Below are 17,229 nucleotides of genomic sequence, written 5' to 3'. Positions count from 1 at the left end.
TTTCTGTATAAGGAAAGGAACAACCATCACAAAAGGAGATTCGAAACAGAAAGTATAAACATTAGCAAATGCAAGCCTTAGAACTCAGGTTTTTGGTTAATGGCAACTAAAAGCTAAAGCATCAGGAACACAGGAACTAGACCAAAGTATGATCAAGACCTTAATATCAATCACTAAAAATCACATTTAAATGTTTGGATATTTACTCTCACTACTATCAGGAAAGAACGTGAGGGTTATTTACGCACTCAAATATCACATTATGGACGGGAGAGAAACATACCATGCCATTTTTTTTCAATTCCAAATTTTGGTTTCTAGTTGCAAATTCTAGAAAGGATATGGTATAAAACACACACTTAGATTGTGAAAAAAGAAAATCACGAAGAAAGACATGGTTGAATTCGAATGATATGTTTGATAACCGCATTTATAAACCCATATAGATCCCATTGGTCCCCTATGCTTGCTTGCACATCTCATTCTTGTGTAAAATCTCAATAGAGAGTTCGACGTCTTAGCTTAATCCTAAAACCCTAAAAGAAATTGTTCTCACCAAACATGAGCGACAGAACTACAAATTCACTAACATAGAAGTTGAGAGTTTCATACTATGATTCAAAGTCACAAAAGAGGATACACAAGATAGAAGCCATGAGCAAAAGCACCGGCGAGGACAAGACCGAAGGGACGTCCCTGAGAACTGGCTGATGCCTCAAAGACAGCCGAATAAGAGGAAGAGCAGGGCGTATATGAGAACATAAGAACGGAAAATAGGCCCAACAGAAACAAAAACAAAAACGGTGGGAAAATTCTCTTTTCAAAAAGTCAACCCAAGAACTTGTGGACTTTTTAAACATTGGATTTGTAAGAAAAAACGTATATATTATAATATTGATTTGATTTAAGATTTACTAGTATTAATTAAGTATTAACTAAGATCCAGATCAGGACCACGTTAGGATTATTTAGACAAAGACTTTTACGAATTGCCATGCAAATGATAGATTTGATTATTCTGTGAACTGTAAATGGTTGGTTCGGTCAATGAATAAATGATTCATGGCCTGCCACGTTTTACGTGCCTTCTTTTATCAAGCGTTACCATATTAATAAAGCGCATCTAATTGTCACACCAAATACATCCTCATCACACACGTGATTCTCATTCATCTTAGATCTTTGATTAACCTTTTCCGGAAGACCAGAACTGTTTTTGGGACGTGCAGGTGACCCGCAGTAATAATAATTAACCTTCCGATTATATTCTGATCCTTCTCAAGGGAAAGTTTCTAATTGTGTTCTTTGATGATATATGTTTGTCTATAATCGCCTTCACACAAATTCAAAAATACAAGTGAGTGGATAAAAGCCTGAAATCTAATTAACAATGAAACTTGAAAATTATTTCATGTATTATTCTAAATTCTTATATAGTATATGCAATCACCAAAATCTGTCAAAACTTAAACACAAAAAAAAAAAAAACAAAGCAACAAGGGAATATCCAAAAGATAGAAAACAAAGACTCTTTACTTACCTCGTGTACATACTAATGAAAGAACACTCTTTGGTTACAAATCTTACATTCACTTCCTTCAAACCTAAAAAATCAAACCCACACTATGAAACAGGAGAAGAAGTTGTCGTGTTCGTAGAAGAAGATGCCGCCTGTGAGTTGCACCGGCCGCTACTTCTCTCCACCGAGCGTTTAGGAGATTGCGGTGGTAGTGGTTGTGGTGGTGGTTGCAGGGTCAATGGAGCATACGCACCACCACCGTTATTGGCTACATCTGACGGTGGAGGAACGTCTTGTGGCGACGGCACCCATATCCCTCCGACCACCATAAACTGCGGTTGTTGCGAGTTTCCGTTACCCTGCGCCGTCACCGTAGTCGCTGGCCTTCTTGTGTGAAGTCTATATTTCTGAATATTGCACAAAATAGTATTTGAAAGGTTAATTACCAAAAAAATGATTTCAAAAATCTTCAAATTAAATCTAGAGAGAAGATTAATAGTAACCTGTAAATGGCTTTTAACTTCGTCGTTTGTTAATCCATCGACTTTCATATGATCCCTGATCTGTTTTGGTGTAGCAACTGCAAAATTACCCCAAATAAAACAAAATATTACTTTATTAATCTAATCAATAATCATCAACTAACCCAATCAGAAAAGAGATAATCATGAGTCATGAAATTAAATATTTTACCATGTGATCCTCCGAGCTGCTGAAGCGCGTGAAGGAACCGCCGGTGTAACTCCGGCGACCAACACCGCCTTTGCTTTCTACGCGTTTGCGACTGCGATTGTTGCTGATGTAAATGTTCCTCTCCCCCTTTACCCACACCGCATGTTTCCGTGGTGGAACTAGTGGTCGTCGCCGGCGCCGAAGCAACCACTTTCACCGCCGGAGCTGAAGCCACCGCTTTCACCGCCGCCGGCTGAAGATCAGTCTCGGAGAAAACGCGTTTTTTCTCCCTTTGAAACGGCTGAAACCCACCGCAGTTGTTGTTGTTGTTTGGTTTCACCTCAACCACTTTCGCCTTCTTACCTACTACACGCTCCGGATTAGACACTTCGTTTGTATCCGGTGACGGGTTCCATAACTGAACAGATCTGAGCCAATCTGATTTTTTCTTATCAACGTTGTTCCCGATCTCTTCAGGTGTTGGAGATTCATGTTCGCCGTTTTCCTCGATCTTCTTGGTCGGAATAAACTCCTCTAAGACCGGACCACCAGAAACACTAGTGGTCTGCTCTGAACACTGCTCTGAGGTCGTCGATGTACTGGACAGCTCCTTCCGACACGCCTCTATAGCTACATAAATCCAAACCAAAACCCATTTGAAAACTGATTAATATGTTGACAGAGTTGAGATAAAAATATGTGATTTTTTTTTGTTAGTTACCTTGCGTGACGAGCTCTAAACATAAAGGAAGCTCTCGTTGAAAGACTTGAATCTTCTTTTGTTCTTCTTCAAGAGCTTCAACGTATTCATGACATCTCTGCATTTTCTGGGCGTAATCATTCTCCATTTTCTGAACTTACTATAATGGTAAGGAAGTAAATGGTTTTAGATCTATAGAGGAGTGGGTACAGTTTCGTTTAGAAAGAATATTGGATCTAAATGGAATCGGAGAGGAATAAACGTCGAGAGAAAATTCTCGAGAGATGGAGAGAGAGAGTTTTTAGGACATGAATGTAGGAAAATGGTTCGAGGTCGGGGCGTCGCGTACCTAAAACGAATCTCTAAACTTTTCTAAAAGGGTAGAAATGTAAAATTGAGGAGGTGTGGGGTTCGGTGTTGTGTGAATATTCGAGGGATCAGATTCGGGTTTGGTCGCATCTGGATTGAGCTGGAAAAGCTGACGTCACTATTCTCAATCTCTTTAAAGCTGTTTTCGTTTTAGATAAGAACGAAGACTCGACATTACATATATCTTTGTCTCTCCAAACTCAACTCAACATTTACAGCATTTGCTAAATTAAGACTCATATTTAGAAATTTATAACACATAGATTCTTGCTGGATATTTAATCTAGTAAAATAACTTAAAAATAGTTAACAGATAAAGAAACGGTGTCTTTAATAAAAATCTAAAAGTTTTTTTGAGAAAATTTTCAACTATATATTTATTTATAAGTTCTTGTAATTTTATTTAAAATATTATAACTTAAATGTTTAATCAAAATATGTTAATAACAATTAGATAATTTTAAAATTCTCTGGAGATGCTGTAGCTTTTCCCAGAAATAAACAAAAGAAAATCCAGAGTTTTATGTAATCTCATTTGTACATTCTAATGGAGATAATGCCCTAAAACGACCAGATTATACAATTTTGTTTTGCTAAAAATAAAATGGGGTTATATTGTACCAGATTCTACAATTTTGTTTTGTTACAAATAAAATGGGGTAGCATATTCTGTTAATTATATTAGTCGACGGCTACACTCAAATTGAAAAAACTAACCGAATATTAAAATTCAGATTAATTTCTGATTGTATAAAAAAATACATGTATGAAACCAATATTTATTTGTTTATGAATTTGTATATGTCATTCTAACAAGTAACAAATAATCCTAAAGAAAAAGTTATCTACCTAATCAATAATATTGTTAACTGTAGTGTAAATAGTCCAGATTCCTCATGATAATCTCACCAGCTATTTACGTTATTTGTTTAGATATTTTAGTAAGCAAAAGTTGAAATGGAGAATGAGTTAATTTGGTGAAAGGAATATTCTTTGAGAAGTTAGGGAGGAAAACAAGAATCACGAGAAAACAAAGAAATTTTTTAAAAGAAGAATCCGACCTTTGATTCTCCCCAAGAGCCATTTTTCAGTTATCAATGTTCACGCGCTTCTATAGTGCGTGCCCACGTGACAAATTCTTATTCAATTTTGATTGCAACCAGATTTGCTTTTGTCACTACTAGCTTATTTTGTTGTTGTGCGTTTGGTTTTGTTGTTGTCGTTTTAGAACTTTTTTTCCATTTATGCTTCGTTCATATAGACGATTCGGTTCCTTAATATGTTTCATTTTGAAAAGGTTAAATAGTTTGTGGTGAAAGTGAAACTGTTGGTATAAACTCATACGGTTATAAACTTATAATATAAGTGAAAATATTCTACAGAAACTATTTTGTACTTGCTAGATGAGTCGAGTCAACAATATGGACCAATAGTCATTGATCTTTTTTTGAAAAAGGCTAATAGTCATTGATTTCCATCTGTAAATGTGGGTCTACTCCTAGTGACAATTATGAAACCAGCAGTAGCCAGATATGAAATTTACAACATAATTTAATCAGGCTGATTAGGCAAAAATCAGATTCATTTCTCAACATGTTCTTTTTTTGGTCGTTTCAACGTGTGTTCTTTTGTCCAACAAATCAATCTGTTTTATTAAAAACGTGTAAAATTTACACTTAGAGCAGCACTTGTTTGAAGATGATTACAAGATCTTTAGCACTTGCACATTCTGGCGCTCTCTTCACAAGAGCTCCTTCGGAACCAGTCATCACAATCAAACAAGGAAACCAATTTGACGTTATCACCATGGTCATGAAGCAAATCTTCGTTTATGATAATTGTTTTGTGGATATAGAAGAATCGGTAAATCCAAGGAAGAGATGTGCAAGAATGTACTTACAAATCAGAAATTGGGTTCTTTTTGGTCTATAATCAAATGCTATAAGTTAACAAAAGCGATTATAGTGTTATATATTGATGTCAATTTTAACCCATCCAATATGTGATCAGATCCCCAATATTCGATCAGATCCCCAATATTCAACCAAATTACAATCTTCAAGAAAGGAGAAATTGCTACCTTACATGATTAAGGTTCGTGCATTGGATTTAGACGCTTGTACATTTGATACAAATCTTTGTTGTGTGGATGCATAAAATCTAATAGACTGATTTATATTTTTTTGAATGCATTACAACTCTGTCATCTCTAATAAAGAGAATACTTATATGTTGTGGAGCAAAATTGAAATATATATTGCATCAACTGTTTGACGATTTTATAGTTTCAACTAGCCAAGAAGAATTGCAGCAAAAAAAAAAAGATTCATAAAGAAGTAAGGCGATAGCATTTAATCTCAAGAATCAAACAACGAATCAATGAAGATAGAGCGATCATATGAAGAAGGTTAGAGAAAATCTAAGTCAATTGCATACTTGAAACGAGGAACCAACAAAAGATTCGGCCGGTAGCCGTTCCTAAAGCTACTAAACCGGAAAATTTTACCACAGGAAATAATAATTTGTTCAGTGAACCGGACGATCAGGCAAAAACGGTTTAAGGATGGAAACAGCAAAAAGCCAAAGCAGTTAATCCCTAATCACTCGCTTCTCGGTGATTAGTGATTACTAATCATATAAGTAACTCTCAAAACGCTGCGTTTTGATTCAGAAACTCCGTAACCACGAATTTCTCAAAAAAATTGTGATGAAAATTGTTCGGTCCTGATTATCTCTGTGTGTTGAGAAGTGAGAAGCAGCATAGACGGAGGAGGAGAAGAGATGGAGAGTGCGATATGTGGGAGATTAGCTCTCGCACCAAGCTCTCTCTTCAATTCCAAATCAGGTTTTCTTCTTCTTCTTCTCTAGCTCTAGTCCCTTACCAACATCACTTTTTCTCTTATCATTATCTGCTGAATAAAAGCTTAAAACTTTAATTAGTAATAAAGACCGTATCTTTTTGTGTATAATTGCTCATGCCAAGTTGAAATTACAGGTTTTCTTGGTCGAATTTGCGGGAAAAATAATCGTTTTTTTCAGACAGTATGAGACAAAATTAGCTTTTGCCTGTGAAAGGACAAAGGGTTCAGTCTGATAAATTAGGTTGACAAAACACATGTTGTTGTGTTTTCGGACATGCATTTTTTATAAGATTCAGACCCTTTTTAAATGTTATCTAGTATGAATGTGATAGACCATGGATTTTACCCGCTTTCAACAATGGTCTATAAGTGTTTTAATATATATTTACTACTATATATAGACTATTTAGAGTATTTACAGTTTCAGGTACGTTCTGGAGAAATATGGTGATTTTGGAGTCTTTTGAGGTGCAGAACTGCACAGACGCATCAGATGTTTAGCTATGGATGGAGATCTTCCCACCGTTAGATTGAGCCCATCTTTTGACAAACGATAGAGCTTTGAGTTAGCTTTCTAATGCCACCGGTTTGAGGTCAATCAGCATCATGTAGCAGAAGTTATGCCCGTTTTACTGAATAGTGGTCAGTCTGCCTCGCAAGAGGAAGCTGTCGAGGAGATAAAGGACTGTCGATCGATAACACAGCATTGGTGTCGATCGACAGTGATGCCAGAACGTGGGTCAAGCATATTTCAAGACCGTTTTAAGCCCAGAAGCCACACTAAGTTACCAAAATATCCTTGGACGACCAGAAACCCTATTTATGTTATTTATAAGCCATTGTTGACGGCTACGCTATCTAAGTTTTTCTTTAATTCATTGTTCTTAGTTAGGAGAGAAAGGAGGAACTCCTTCAGAGTCCCCCCGGAACTCCATTGTCTTTGGTTTTAACATCTATTGCTTTTTATATCTATTCATCTATGATTTCTGTGACAAACTTCATGTCTGAATAGATCCACATGTTAGGTTTAGGGTTCAGATAGGTTATGAGGGATTAGCCCAAAATATAGAACTGGTAAGTTGTGATATTCATCATAGGATTGTTCTTACTGCTTGTGTTCTAGAATCACGAACTAGAACCCTGATCTTAGAATCATTAGGCACAATGCAATCGCTTGGTCTTTTCTCTGAACTGAATTCTATTGAGCTAGGATTAATAGAAACATACGAGAGTTGATTTAGGAACCTTAGTGAACACATATTCAACCCGATCGTAAAGCTTGCTAGAAGCGATATCGATCGATGATCCAATAGATTAATCGATCGATATTGTGAAAGGTGTATCAATCGATATTCCTATAGAATAATCGATCAACACTTTCTACAGATCAACATGCGAGAGCTGAGATCTTAGATCTAGTGATAGATAATCTAGGCATGCGAGAGCTGGTAGATTATTGTTATTGTTTGAGTTCTATAATATCTTACAAGCAACAATTAGCCTCTATATCATTATAATCCTGATTACCTGAATAGAAACCCTAGATCTAGCAAACCATCCTTCCATCAAACAAATCTTTGCCAAGCTGAACAATAGTCTTGTTCAACTTGTTTATTGTTTACTGTTTTGCTATCTATATTTACTACATTACAAACTATTAGCCTAGCTTAATCGTATAACTATTAGATCTTTTGTGTGCCCTAGCTCCATGTGGATTCGATCCCTAAGTACTACAACTCGACCTCTTATTTGAGAGAGTATAAATCACTCCTTAGGGTAATTTAAGTGATAAAATTTGGCGCCGTTGCCGGGGAGCTTTGGTCGCCATTAGATCTTATTTAGTTAGATTTAGTCTAGGTTTTACTACTGTTCAAAAAACTGATAAAAAAATTTCTTGTGTTTCAGGTACATCCATATGAGTACCAGAAGCAACATGGGAATATGGCTCTTACTAGTAGAGCCACTGGATTTGGAACGGGTAATCCATAAGTCTAAGAGGGCAGTCGACACCCTCCAAGCAGCGATTGGCAGTGTAGAAATCCAAGCGTCGATCGACACTGCTCACCTGACGTCGATCGACACTGCTCACCTGACGTCGATCGACACTGCTCACCTGACGTCGATCGACACTGCTCAACTAACGTCGATCGACACTGTTCACCCGACGTCGATCGACACTGCTCATCAACCGTCGATCGCCACTGTTCATCCACCGTTGACTGACACTGTTCATCCACCGTCTGACATCACTTGTTTGGAGGCAGAGAAGGTCGAAGTGCTCATACATACAGTGGACGAGAATGGGATGTTAAGAGACGAAGAAGGTCGCACTCGCAACAGCACAGAACAATTGATTAATGCATAAAGTGTTGTAATCCCTGATGTGATTGATGTTGCTGAGACAAACAACTTTGATCTGAATCGCGAATGGTATGATTGGGGAAGTGTGGACCCTTTCCGAGGTCTTCCTCATGAAAATCCCAGAGACCTTATCAAAGAACTTGAGGAGTTAGCCTCTGCAAGCGAGCAGAATGAAGTATCTGTAGACCACATTATCTGCAAAATCTTCCCTTATTCTCTATTTGGAGATGCATTCAGATGGTTCAGTCAACTGCAACCAGGATCTCTAACTAGCTGGGATGATATTGAAAGAGCCTTCCTTTACAAATTTCTTGATGATGCTGAAGCAACTCGAGAAAAGGAGAAGATATATAAATGCGACAGGTTCTTGGCATCGTTAGAGGAGGAGTATATGATTCCAATACAGCTGCTCGACGACATTATGGCAAAAAGGGATGAACAACATGTGTCTGAAGAGTTGAGCAGAGTAGAGGAAGCTGGTACTGAAGACTCGACCTCAACGTCTACCGACGGCAGGACCTCAACGTCTACAGACGGCATGACTTCAACGTCGCCATACGGTACGACTTCAATGTCGACCGACAGCACGACCTCAACGTCAACAGATGACACAACCTCAATGTCGACCGACGACATGACCTCAACGTCGATCGACATCACGACCTCAACGTCGATCGACGATGTAGACAGATAAATCACCATGGAAGACTCCTTAGAGCTGGAGGAATGGCTTAAAGATATGGATCAAAATTCGAAGAAGAAGCTTGATGACGATCAGCATACTTCGAGAGGAGATATGGAAACTTCAAAGGCTAGCATCGGTCGACCCCATCCTGATGAGATCGATCGACAACCACCCCACATCGATCGACACCGCCAACCACTTATCGATCGACACCACCCACCTAATATCGATCGATGCCCATTGCTAGACGCTCCGCCAGGTTGCATAATTGAGATGGAACCGATTGAGGAGAGTATGTACATGTCTAAGGCCTCCCACATTGCTGTCCCTAAACATCAGAGACCTCCTATCTGGACAGAAGAAGCTGTTGGGTTTCACAAAAGAGTGAAGAGAATACATGATCCTGTGAAGATTGTGGTTCCATGCGCTGTATTTGAAACTGAATCTCCTATCCCACCAGATAGAAGTATGCAGTTCAGTTCTTACATTGAGGTATTGGATGATCGTCAGCACGTAGAAGCTTCTCAGAGAGGGTTACGATTTCAAGATGAAGTCGATAAGGGCCCAGCAGAACCAGTATCGATCGACACCGACCGGATACCATCGATCGACACCAACAAACCGGCATCGATCGACACCAACAAATCGACATCGATCGACACTACCACTTCATCGTCGATCGACACTGGACGCGTATCAGAGTAGAAAGAGTTCGATGTGTGTGGAAATCTTAGGGATGGAGAAACCACCACGCGATCAGACAAGTCTGGGGGAAAGAAGAAGATGAATTGGAAGAAGAGAAAAATGATCATGAGTGATTCTCAGTTATCATTGATTCCTCACTTCTCAGATGGTTTCAGGAAATCTAGAGTACGCAGCAGATGCTTCTCAAAGCCATTTGCAAAGGTTCGAGCACTCATTATTGCTAAGATGATAGACAAAGGAGAAGAGTCTATAGATGAGGTTTTCACACAAGAATGATAAAGCTTCAGAGAGTAGAAACTGAGACTTTTTTTGGAGCGAGTTCTCATCCTCATCCAGACTAAATCAGATCTCCAAAGTCAAGCTAAATGACTATAACAAAGCGCTGAGTGGGCACTATTAGGTAATTTCATTCAGTTTATGCTAGATTGTTACTGATTTTTGTTTTATTTTTATGCAGGTCAAAAAAAAAAGTTGAACAGTAACGACGATACTGTAGCAACCACACTGTAGCAACCACACTGTAGCATCGATCAAAACTGTAGCATCGATCAAAACTGTAGCAAAGAAATCGATCGACACTAGCAAACAAATCGATTAACACTGTAGCAGAAAACTGGGAGTTACTGTAGCAGCATTACTGTAGCAGAATATTGTTCATCGAAAAAAAAAGTTATGTTTTATTAGTTATCTTTTACTGACTTTTAGTGTTTTGTTTATGATAGGTAAAAGGAAAAAAATCCAAGGAAGAAGAGTTGATATACCAGAAGCGATCGACGACAACAAGCCATTGTCGGTCGACAGAGCATCACGAGTATCGATCGATCGCCACTTAACTGTGTTGATCTACGCTCACCATCAGCGATCAGACATATCGTTTCACCTTGTTAAATATTGTTCTTATGGTTTATTTCCCCACTTATCTTAGATTGTTTAACATTGGTCATAGTGTTGTTTAAGTCTGGGGGAGGTTCTACTAATATTGTGATTTAGTTAGCTATTTAGAAAAAAAAAACCAAAAAAAAGATCCGAGTAGAGGATTCCTCAGCATATCGACCGATGAGACAAGCTCGATATCGATCGACAACACTTCAGATCCAACGATCGATTGTCTCTTCATTGTGTCAAATGATTGCTCTAGCCATCGACCGATGAGACCATGTCGCTATCAGTCGACATCACTTCATCAACAACGATCGATTGTCACTTCATTGTGTCGATCGACGCTGAGCAGGTCATCGTTCTTACTTGTTAAATTATTTACTAATGATTATTTCTCACCATAACTCCGACTAGATATACACTGGGGACAGTGTAATTTAAGTCTGGGGGGATGTTTATTGATATTAGTGTGTTCATGAGTCTTATAAAAATGTTTTCAAAAGAGTTTTATTGAGTCAAGAAAGGAATAATGAACTTATTTGATTTTTGCTTGTTATCTAACCACTCTTTAGCACCATTCTAGATTTACTGATTGCAGATAGTATTAAAGATACTAAAGTGGATCAATCTGTCAACTATTCACACTTGCTGAGATTGTTTGAAGGAACCAAAGTTGACCTCCAACAATAAACCTGACACAACTGCTTGTCTTGGGGCTTGGTATACATGGGATCAGATTCTTCAAACAAGCCTGGAAGGTAAAGCCTTGTGTAGATTTATCACCTTTTTTCTCTATATTTCGACCCTAGATTTATAGGTAGAGATATTTATTTTCAAAAAAAAAAACGAAAAAGAAAGAAAGAAAAAGAAAAAATATATATATATATATTTGGTGTTAGTTAGGTGGAATCCGAACGGGACTTGGTGGCTACAACCATTAAGGCTTGCTTCATATGGATTCCAACAAAAAGAATTCGAACGGGACTTGGTGGCGGCAATCATAAGGTTCGATTCACATGAATTCTTGGATATAGGTCAAAAAGAAGTGAACAGGACTTGGTGGCAACCACCATTAAGGCTTGATTCATGGAAGCTTGTCCAATCTTGGTCAATGATCTTGCAATATAAGCAGACTTTGACTAAAGAGAGAAATTAGTAGAGAGAAAAGATAGGAACTAACTTTTACCTACAGATCCAGATACTTGTTTGAAAATCCTTGCATTCTGTGATTGATACTCCCAAGGTAAAGCCTGCACTTTTATTTATGTTAAGAAATGAGATTGGTAGAGGGGAATGTCAGACATGATTTGCTAAGTTGTTGGCTAGGTGAATTTGATTGCTAAGCTAGGATATGGTATAATGTGCTTTTATGATTAGGACTTCTTAGATGTGGATTGCAATATTGTAGAGGTGATGATTCTATGTTTTTTACATCATGTGAGTCTCTGCTGTTTTCAAACCTCTTTCAGAGAGATTACCTGTGTGCTTTGCTTGTTGACAAGTAAAATGGTAAGTCTGGGGGAGTTGATAGACCATGGATTTTACCCACTTTCAGCCATGGTCTATAAGTGTTTTAATATATATTTACTACTATATGGAGTTTATTTAGAGTATTTACAGGTTCAGGTACGTTCTGTAGAAATATGGTGATTTTGGAGTCTTTTGAGGTGCAGAACTGCACAGACGCATCAGATGTTTATCTATGGATGGAGACCTTCCCACCGTTAGATTGAGCCCATATTTTGACACAAGATAGAGCGTTGAGTTAGATTTCCAATTCCAGCGGTTTGAGGTCAATCAGCATCATGTAGCAGAGGTTATTCATGTTTTACTGAAGAGTGGTCAGTCTGCCTCGCAAGAGGAAGCTGTCGAGGAGATGAAGGACTGTCGATCGATGACACAGCATTGGTGTCGATCGACAGTGATGCCAGAATATGGGCTGAGTGTATTTTATGACCGCCGAAGCCCAGAATCAACCCCAAATTACCAGAATACCCTAGGACGACCAGAAACCCTATTTATGTTATTTATAAGCCATTGTTGACGGCTAAGCTATCAAAGCTTTCTTTAATTCATTGTTCTTAGTTAGGAGAGAAAGGATGAACTACTTCAGAGTCCTCCTGGAACTCCATTGTCTTTGGTTTTAATATCTATTACTTTTTTATATCTATTCATCTATGATTTCTGTGACAAACTTCATGTCTTAATAGATCCACATGTTAGGTTTAGGGTTCAGATAGGTTATGAGGGATTAGCCCAAAATATAGAACTGGTAAGTTGTGATATTCATCATAGGATTGTTCTTACTGCTTGTGTTCTAGAATCATGAACTAGAACCCTTATCTTAGAATCATTAGGCACAATGCCATCGCTTGGTCTTTTCTCTGAGCTGAATTCTATTGAGCTAGGATTGCTAGAAACATACGAGAGTTGATTTAGGAACCTTAGTGAACACATATTCAACCCGATCGTAAATCTTGCTAGAAGTGATATCGATCGATGATCCAATAGATTAATCGATCGATATTGTGAAAGGTGTATCGATCGATATTCTTATAGAATAATCGATCGACACTTTCTACAGATCAACATGCAAGAGCTGAGATCTTAGATCTAGTGATAGATAATCTAGACATGCGAGAGCTGGTAGATTATTGTTATTGTTTGAGTTCTATAATATCTTACAAGCAACAATTAGCCTCTATATCATTATAATCCTAATTACCTGAATAGAAACCCTAGATCTAGCAAACCATCCTTCCATCAAACAAATCTTTGCCAAGCTGAACAATAGTATTGTTCAGCTTGTTTACTGTTTACTGTTTTGCTATCTATATTTACTACTTTATAAATTATTAGCCTAGATTAATCGTATAACTATTAGATCTTTTGTGTGCCCTAGCTCCCTGTGGATTCGATTCCTAAAGACTACAACTCGACCTCTTATTTGAGAGAGTATAAATCATTCCTTAGGGTAACTTGAGTGATATCAGAATGTTATCGTCTCTGTACTATAGGTTATAAAGCCTTAATGTATAAGTTTATTTTTAGACAAATGCGGTTCCTTATTGCACTTTCCGACTTCGATCTTAGTCAAATTGTGTTTCAATCATGGTTTCTTTGTTCTTTGTTCATGTCATTTAATTTCCATGGATGTCTTTATCTTGTGATAACGGCTGAGACCTCTCTCTCTCTCACTCTCTTACTCGATGTGTGCAGCGGACAAACATTCTGTCTCAAAAGGACCATGGGTGAACAATCGTGGAGTTCTCATGACTATGTCTGCAATGGGTAAAGGAGGCGGTGTGTTGGACAAACCAATTATAGAGAAAACCACTCCTGGTCGCGAATCCGAGTTTGATTTGAGGTATTTTCCCACAACATAGAGTCTTAAGTCTATAACCCTGAACAGTTCCCAAAGACGCATGCTTATTAATATTTCATTACATTGAGTCTGGTTAAGGAAATCAAAGAAGATGGCTCCACCTTACAGGGTGATACTACACAACGACAACTTCAACAAGAGGAAATATGTGGTTCAGGTGTTGATGAAGGTCATACCAGGCATGACTGTAGACAACGCAGTCAACATTATGCAAGAAGCCCACATCAATGGTTTGGCGGTTGTGATCGTCTGTGCTCAGGCCGATGCAGAGCAACACTGTATGCAGCTGCGTGGTAACGGCCTTCTCAGTTCCGTTGAACCTGACGGTGGAGGCTGCTGAATACTCTAGTTAAAATTCGTAAAGATTTTTCCACCTTCCAGGACTCTCTATTTAGTTAAAACAAAAATGTCCTTTAATGTATACAAATATCAGAAATTTGGTACAAGACTGTTTACTATATGCAAGGAACCTTCCCTTTATAGATGCTTTATAAATATCAGCAGCTGCGGTCCACAATGTTTGTGCTCTGGCCAAGCAAAAGGGAGATGGCTATCAGTTTGATACAATCATTTTGTAACTTGCTCGACAGTGTAGAAATAAAGACACTCTAACAAGTTCAAACAAAACAAACTTAAATTGTTAATTTAGTGTAGCAGGTTACTATTCTACCATCGGTTATGATTTTCCAAAGAAGTATATAATCGATTTTTTCTTGATGAAATGATTTATCAGGTTATGTTATATTGTTGTAAGGTGAGAAGAGAAATGTTGTTCAACAGGTAACCTTAGCATATATATAGAACATTGTCAACTTCACTTGCTTGAGATGAACGCAGTCCAAAACAAATCTTTCTTCATAGAACTACTTGTAATCATCTATAGTAAGCCTTTCCAAGTGTATCAATTTGCCTAGAGATGAAGATGTAGTTTCAGTAGTACATTTAATGCCGTTGAGAGTGTCTCTAGCCTTGTCGTACTGTGAATATCCATCGCATTGTGGTATAATTTATCCATCTGCAACATCTCGGATGCTCGCTCTATCGGTAATAAATCGGCCTTGGTATTCTTTCTGCAGCCCAGTAATAGGAGTACAGTTTACCCAACATCGTTTTGATAGCAAGGTAGAAGAAACATTGCTTCAAATAAATAGGCAGCTCTTCGAAGCTTAGATATAAAACATTATAAACCAAACTGATATTTCTGTCATTGAAGCTAGTCCCTCCGACTATGTGAGATCCACTATTCTCATAAACCCTTTTCCAATCATGCAGAGTGTATTGTTGAGCTAACTGTAGAAGCCGGAAAACCGGACTGACATAAACGATAGAATAAAAGCGATGTTAAGGAAATAAACGAATGTAAAAGACGAATAAAAGAACGATAAGAAATCGTATTCGCAAAGAGACATGGAGTCGAGATATGATCTCTTTCCTTAACTCAAAATATTCGCTCCGTTAGTGAGACGGGACTGTACGAATATAGAGTCCCAGGATACAACCATGGCAGACGAATCACGCCTCACTCGTGATCGCCCTATCGAACTATAAACTCTACGAAACACTCTCTAGACTTACGTTGAGGGATCTGGTGATTTTTGTTGCGTAAAAACTTAAAGAAAAATGAAGGAGGAGACGAGTTTTTAAAGAAGAGAAGACGAGCCATTTTCCGTAACTAATGCCGCACGTGCGCACGTTGGCGGAAATCTCGCGAGGATCTCGGAGGCGAGGCGTTACGAAACTTCCTCCGCAAAAACTTTTCTCGTTTAAACTTATCGTCAAGAAGAGAGACAGCGTGTTGTTTTTAAACGAACTACGTGTTGTTTAAAATAAAATGCATGTCGTTTTTTTGGGAATTAAATGGCAAAACTTTGAGTTTAACTTGGTCCAAAAAGAATATTCTTATCGGGCCGGAGGCCCTCCACCAAGACCCAAGACCCAAGACCGAGCCCGAGCCCGAGCCCGAGCCCGAGCCCGAGCCGAGCGCGCGCGTGGGGAGCTCTCTCTTCCTCTGAGCTGTTTAACCTCTCATGTCATGAAGACATATATATACTCCTCAAAATCAACTCTCCCAACCAATGTGGGATGTTGTTAACTTCATTTCATTAAAGCCAACAAGGCTTTTTATAAGAACCCATAGGCCCATTTGTTTTCACATTTTGCCATATATTATTTGAGCCATTAGGCTTAATAATTAGGCCCAACAATCCCCCACATGAAAAGAAATGACTCTTCTAAAACATATGCAGACTAAATGCAGACTCGATAGACTTTAAAAACTATACTTATTCTAATCTTTACTAGACTAGACAAACTTATCGAGAGTGTTTGCGAAAAATTCACTGTGTTTGAGTTGGTGGCATTTTTAAGCCTTGAACCACTCATAGTTAATATCTGTCGGGTTTACTTTACCAGAAGGTGAACATGATGTCTTGAACCAACCGGTGTTTTATGTAAACCGAGACAACAGGCATAACGCAGCTTCATTTTCTCGTAGAACTTAGTTCTCTATTGTGTTCATTGTGGCCCTGAACTATTCCTGGTTTTCATGAGTGAACTTAGAGAATATAGCCTTGCATTCATTCTCCTAGAAACGGCCCCATTTCACACTCATTAGGTGATTGACCATGAAAAGTATTGAGTAATACCCGCTTAGAAGCTATGGAATCATTAAAAGCTTATGCTTATCCTTCACACATTTGTTAGCACTTTTATCATCTTAGGAGCTGGGAATAGACTACTTTGTCTCAAGTGCTTTGGTTAGATTCTGTTTGATTTTGTTTTCCCTTTGAACCTACGTCTTGGGATCTCCAGTCATGATAGGTAGGGTTGCCATCAAGCATCCTCATTCGTTATAGGCTTTAAACCCATTCCTTTTGATGATTTAGCAACAACATCTCGTGGCAAACCTTTAGTAAATGGATCCGCTAGGTTGTCAGCCGATTTGATGTAGTCTATTGTGATTACACCAGTTGAGATAAGTTGTCTAATGGTTTTATGTCGTCTTCTGATGTGACGAGATTTTCCATTGTAGAGATTATTCTGAGCCCGAGCTATTGCTGATTGACTATCACAATGTATGCGTATAGCTGGCAC

The 17,229-nt window shown here is 38.3% G+C and overlaps 2 protein-coding genes across 10 annotated transcripts; one reads left to right on the top strand and one right to left on the bottom strand.

Moving 5' to 3' along the window:
* Window positions 1-1,513: 1,513 nt before the first annotated feature.
* Window positions 1,514-3,237, bottom strand: LOC106440164 (transcription factor HHO2-like). Its single transcript, XM_013881763.3, has 4 exons — window positions 2,913-3,237; window positions 2,213-2,821; window positions 2,023-2,099; window positions 1,514-1,926 (listed from the first exon to the last, which is right to left on the bottom strand). The coding sequence occupies exons 1-4, from the start codon at window positions 3,037-3,039 to the stop codon at window positions 1,624-1,626; spliced, it is 1,116 nt and encodes a 371-aa protein (XP_013737217.1). The 5' UTR covers window positions 3,040-3,237; the 3' UTR covers window positions 1,514-1,623.
* Window positions 3,238-5,916: 2,679 nt separating this feature from the next.
* LOC106440165 (ATP-dependent Clp protease adapter protein CLPS1, chloroplastic-like) lies at window positions 5,917-14,616 on the top strand. Of its 9 annotated transcripts, none has more exons than XM_013881766.3 (4): window positions 5,925-6,105; window positions 10,595-10,774; window positions 13,971-14,118; window positions 14,245-14,616. In XM_013881766.3, the coding sequence occupies exons 1-4, from the start codon at window positions 6,042-6,044 to the stop codon at window positions 14,474-14,476; spliced, it is 624 nt and encodes a 207-aa protein (XP_013737220.2). In that variant the 5' UTR covers window positions 5,925-6,041; the 3' UTR covers window positions 14,477-14,616. The 9 variants fall into 9 exon arrangements, with proteins under 9 accessions (XP_048604497.1, XP_013737222.1, XP_048604498.1 ...); XM_022696054.2 differs by having other exon boundaries at window positions 5,929-6,105; window positions 14,215-14,616; XM_013881767.3 differs by lacking the exon at window positions 10,595-10,774 and adding an exon at window positions 6,543-6,548 and having other exon boundaries at window positions 5,949-6,105; window positions 14,215-14,616.
* Window positions 14,617-17,229: the final 2,613 nt, after the last annotated feature.

Source organism: Brassica napus, chromosome C2, assembly GCF_020379485.1.
Source record: "Brassica napus cultivar Da-Ae chromosome C2, Da-Ae, whole genome shotgun sequence".
Taxonomy (NCBI): domain Eukaryota; kingdom Viridiplantae; phylum Streptophyta; class Magnoliopsida; order Brassicales; family Brassicaceae; genus Brassica; species Brassica napus.
The sequence above is the reverse complement of the archived record's forward strand: the minus strand, read 5'-3'. Positions and strand labels throughout refer to the sequence as shown.

What these genes read in the sequence shown, in the direction of transcription:
- LOC106440164 (XM_013881763.3), bottom strand. Translation starts at nt 3,039, where the DNA reads ATGGAGAATGATTACGCCCAGAAAATGCAGAGATGTCATGAATACGTT. An exon ending in GCAGCTCGGAGGATCACATG is followed by an intron (nt 2,100 to 2,212) that starts GTAAAATATTTA and finishes GTAATTTTGCAG; the next exon opens with TTGCTACACCAAAACAGATC. An exon ending in AAGTTAAAAGCCATTTACAG is followed by an intron (nt 1,927 to 2,022) that starts GTTACTATTAAT and finishes TGCAATATTCAG; the next exon opens with AAATATAGACTTCACACAAG.
- LOC106440165 (XM_048748537.1), top strand. Translation starts at nt 9,183, where the DNA reads ATGGAAGACTCCTTAGAGCTGGAGGAATGGCTTAAAGATATGGATCAA.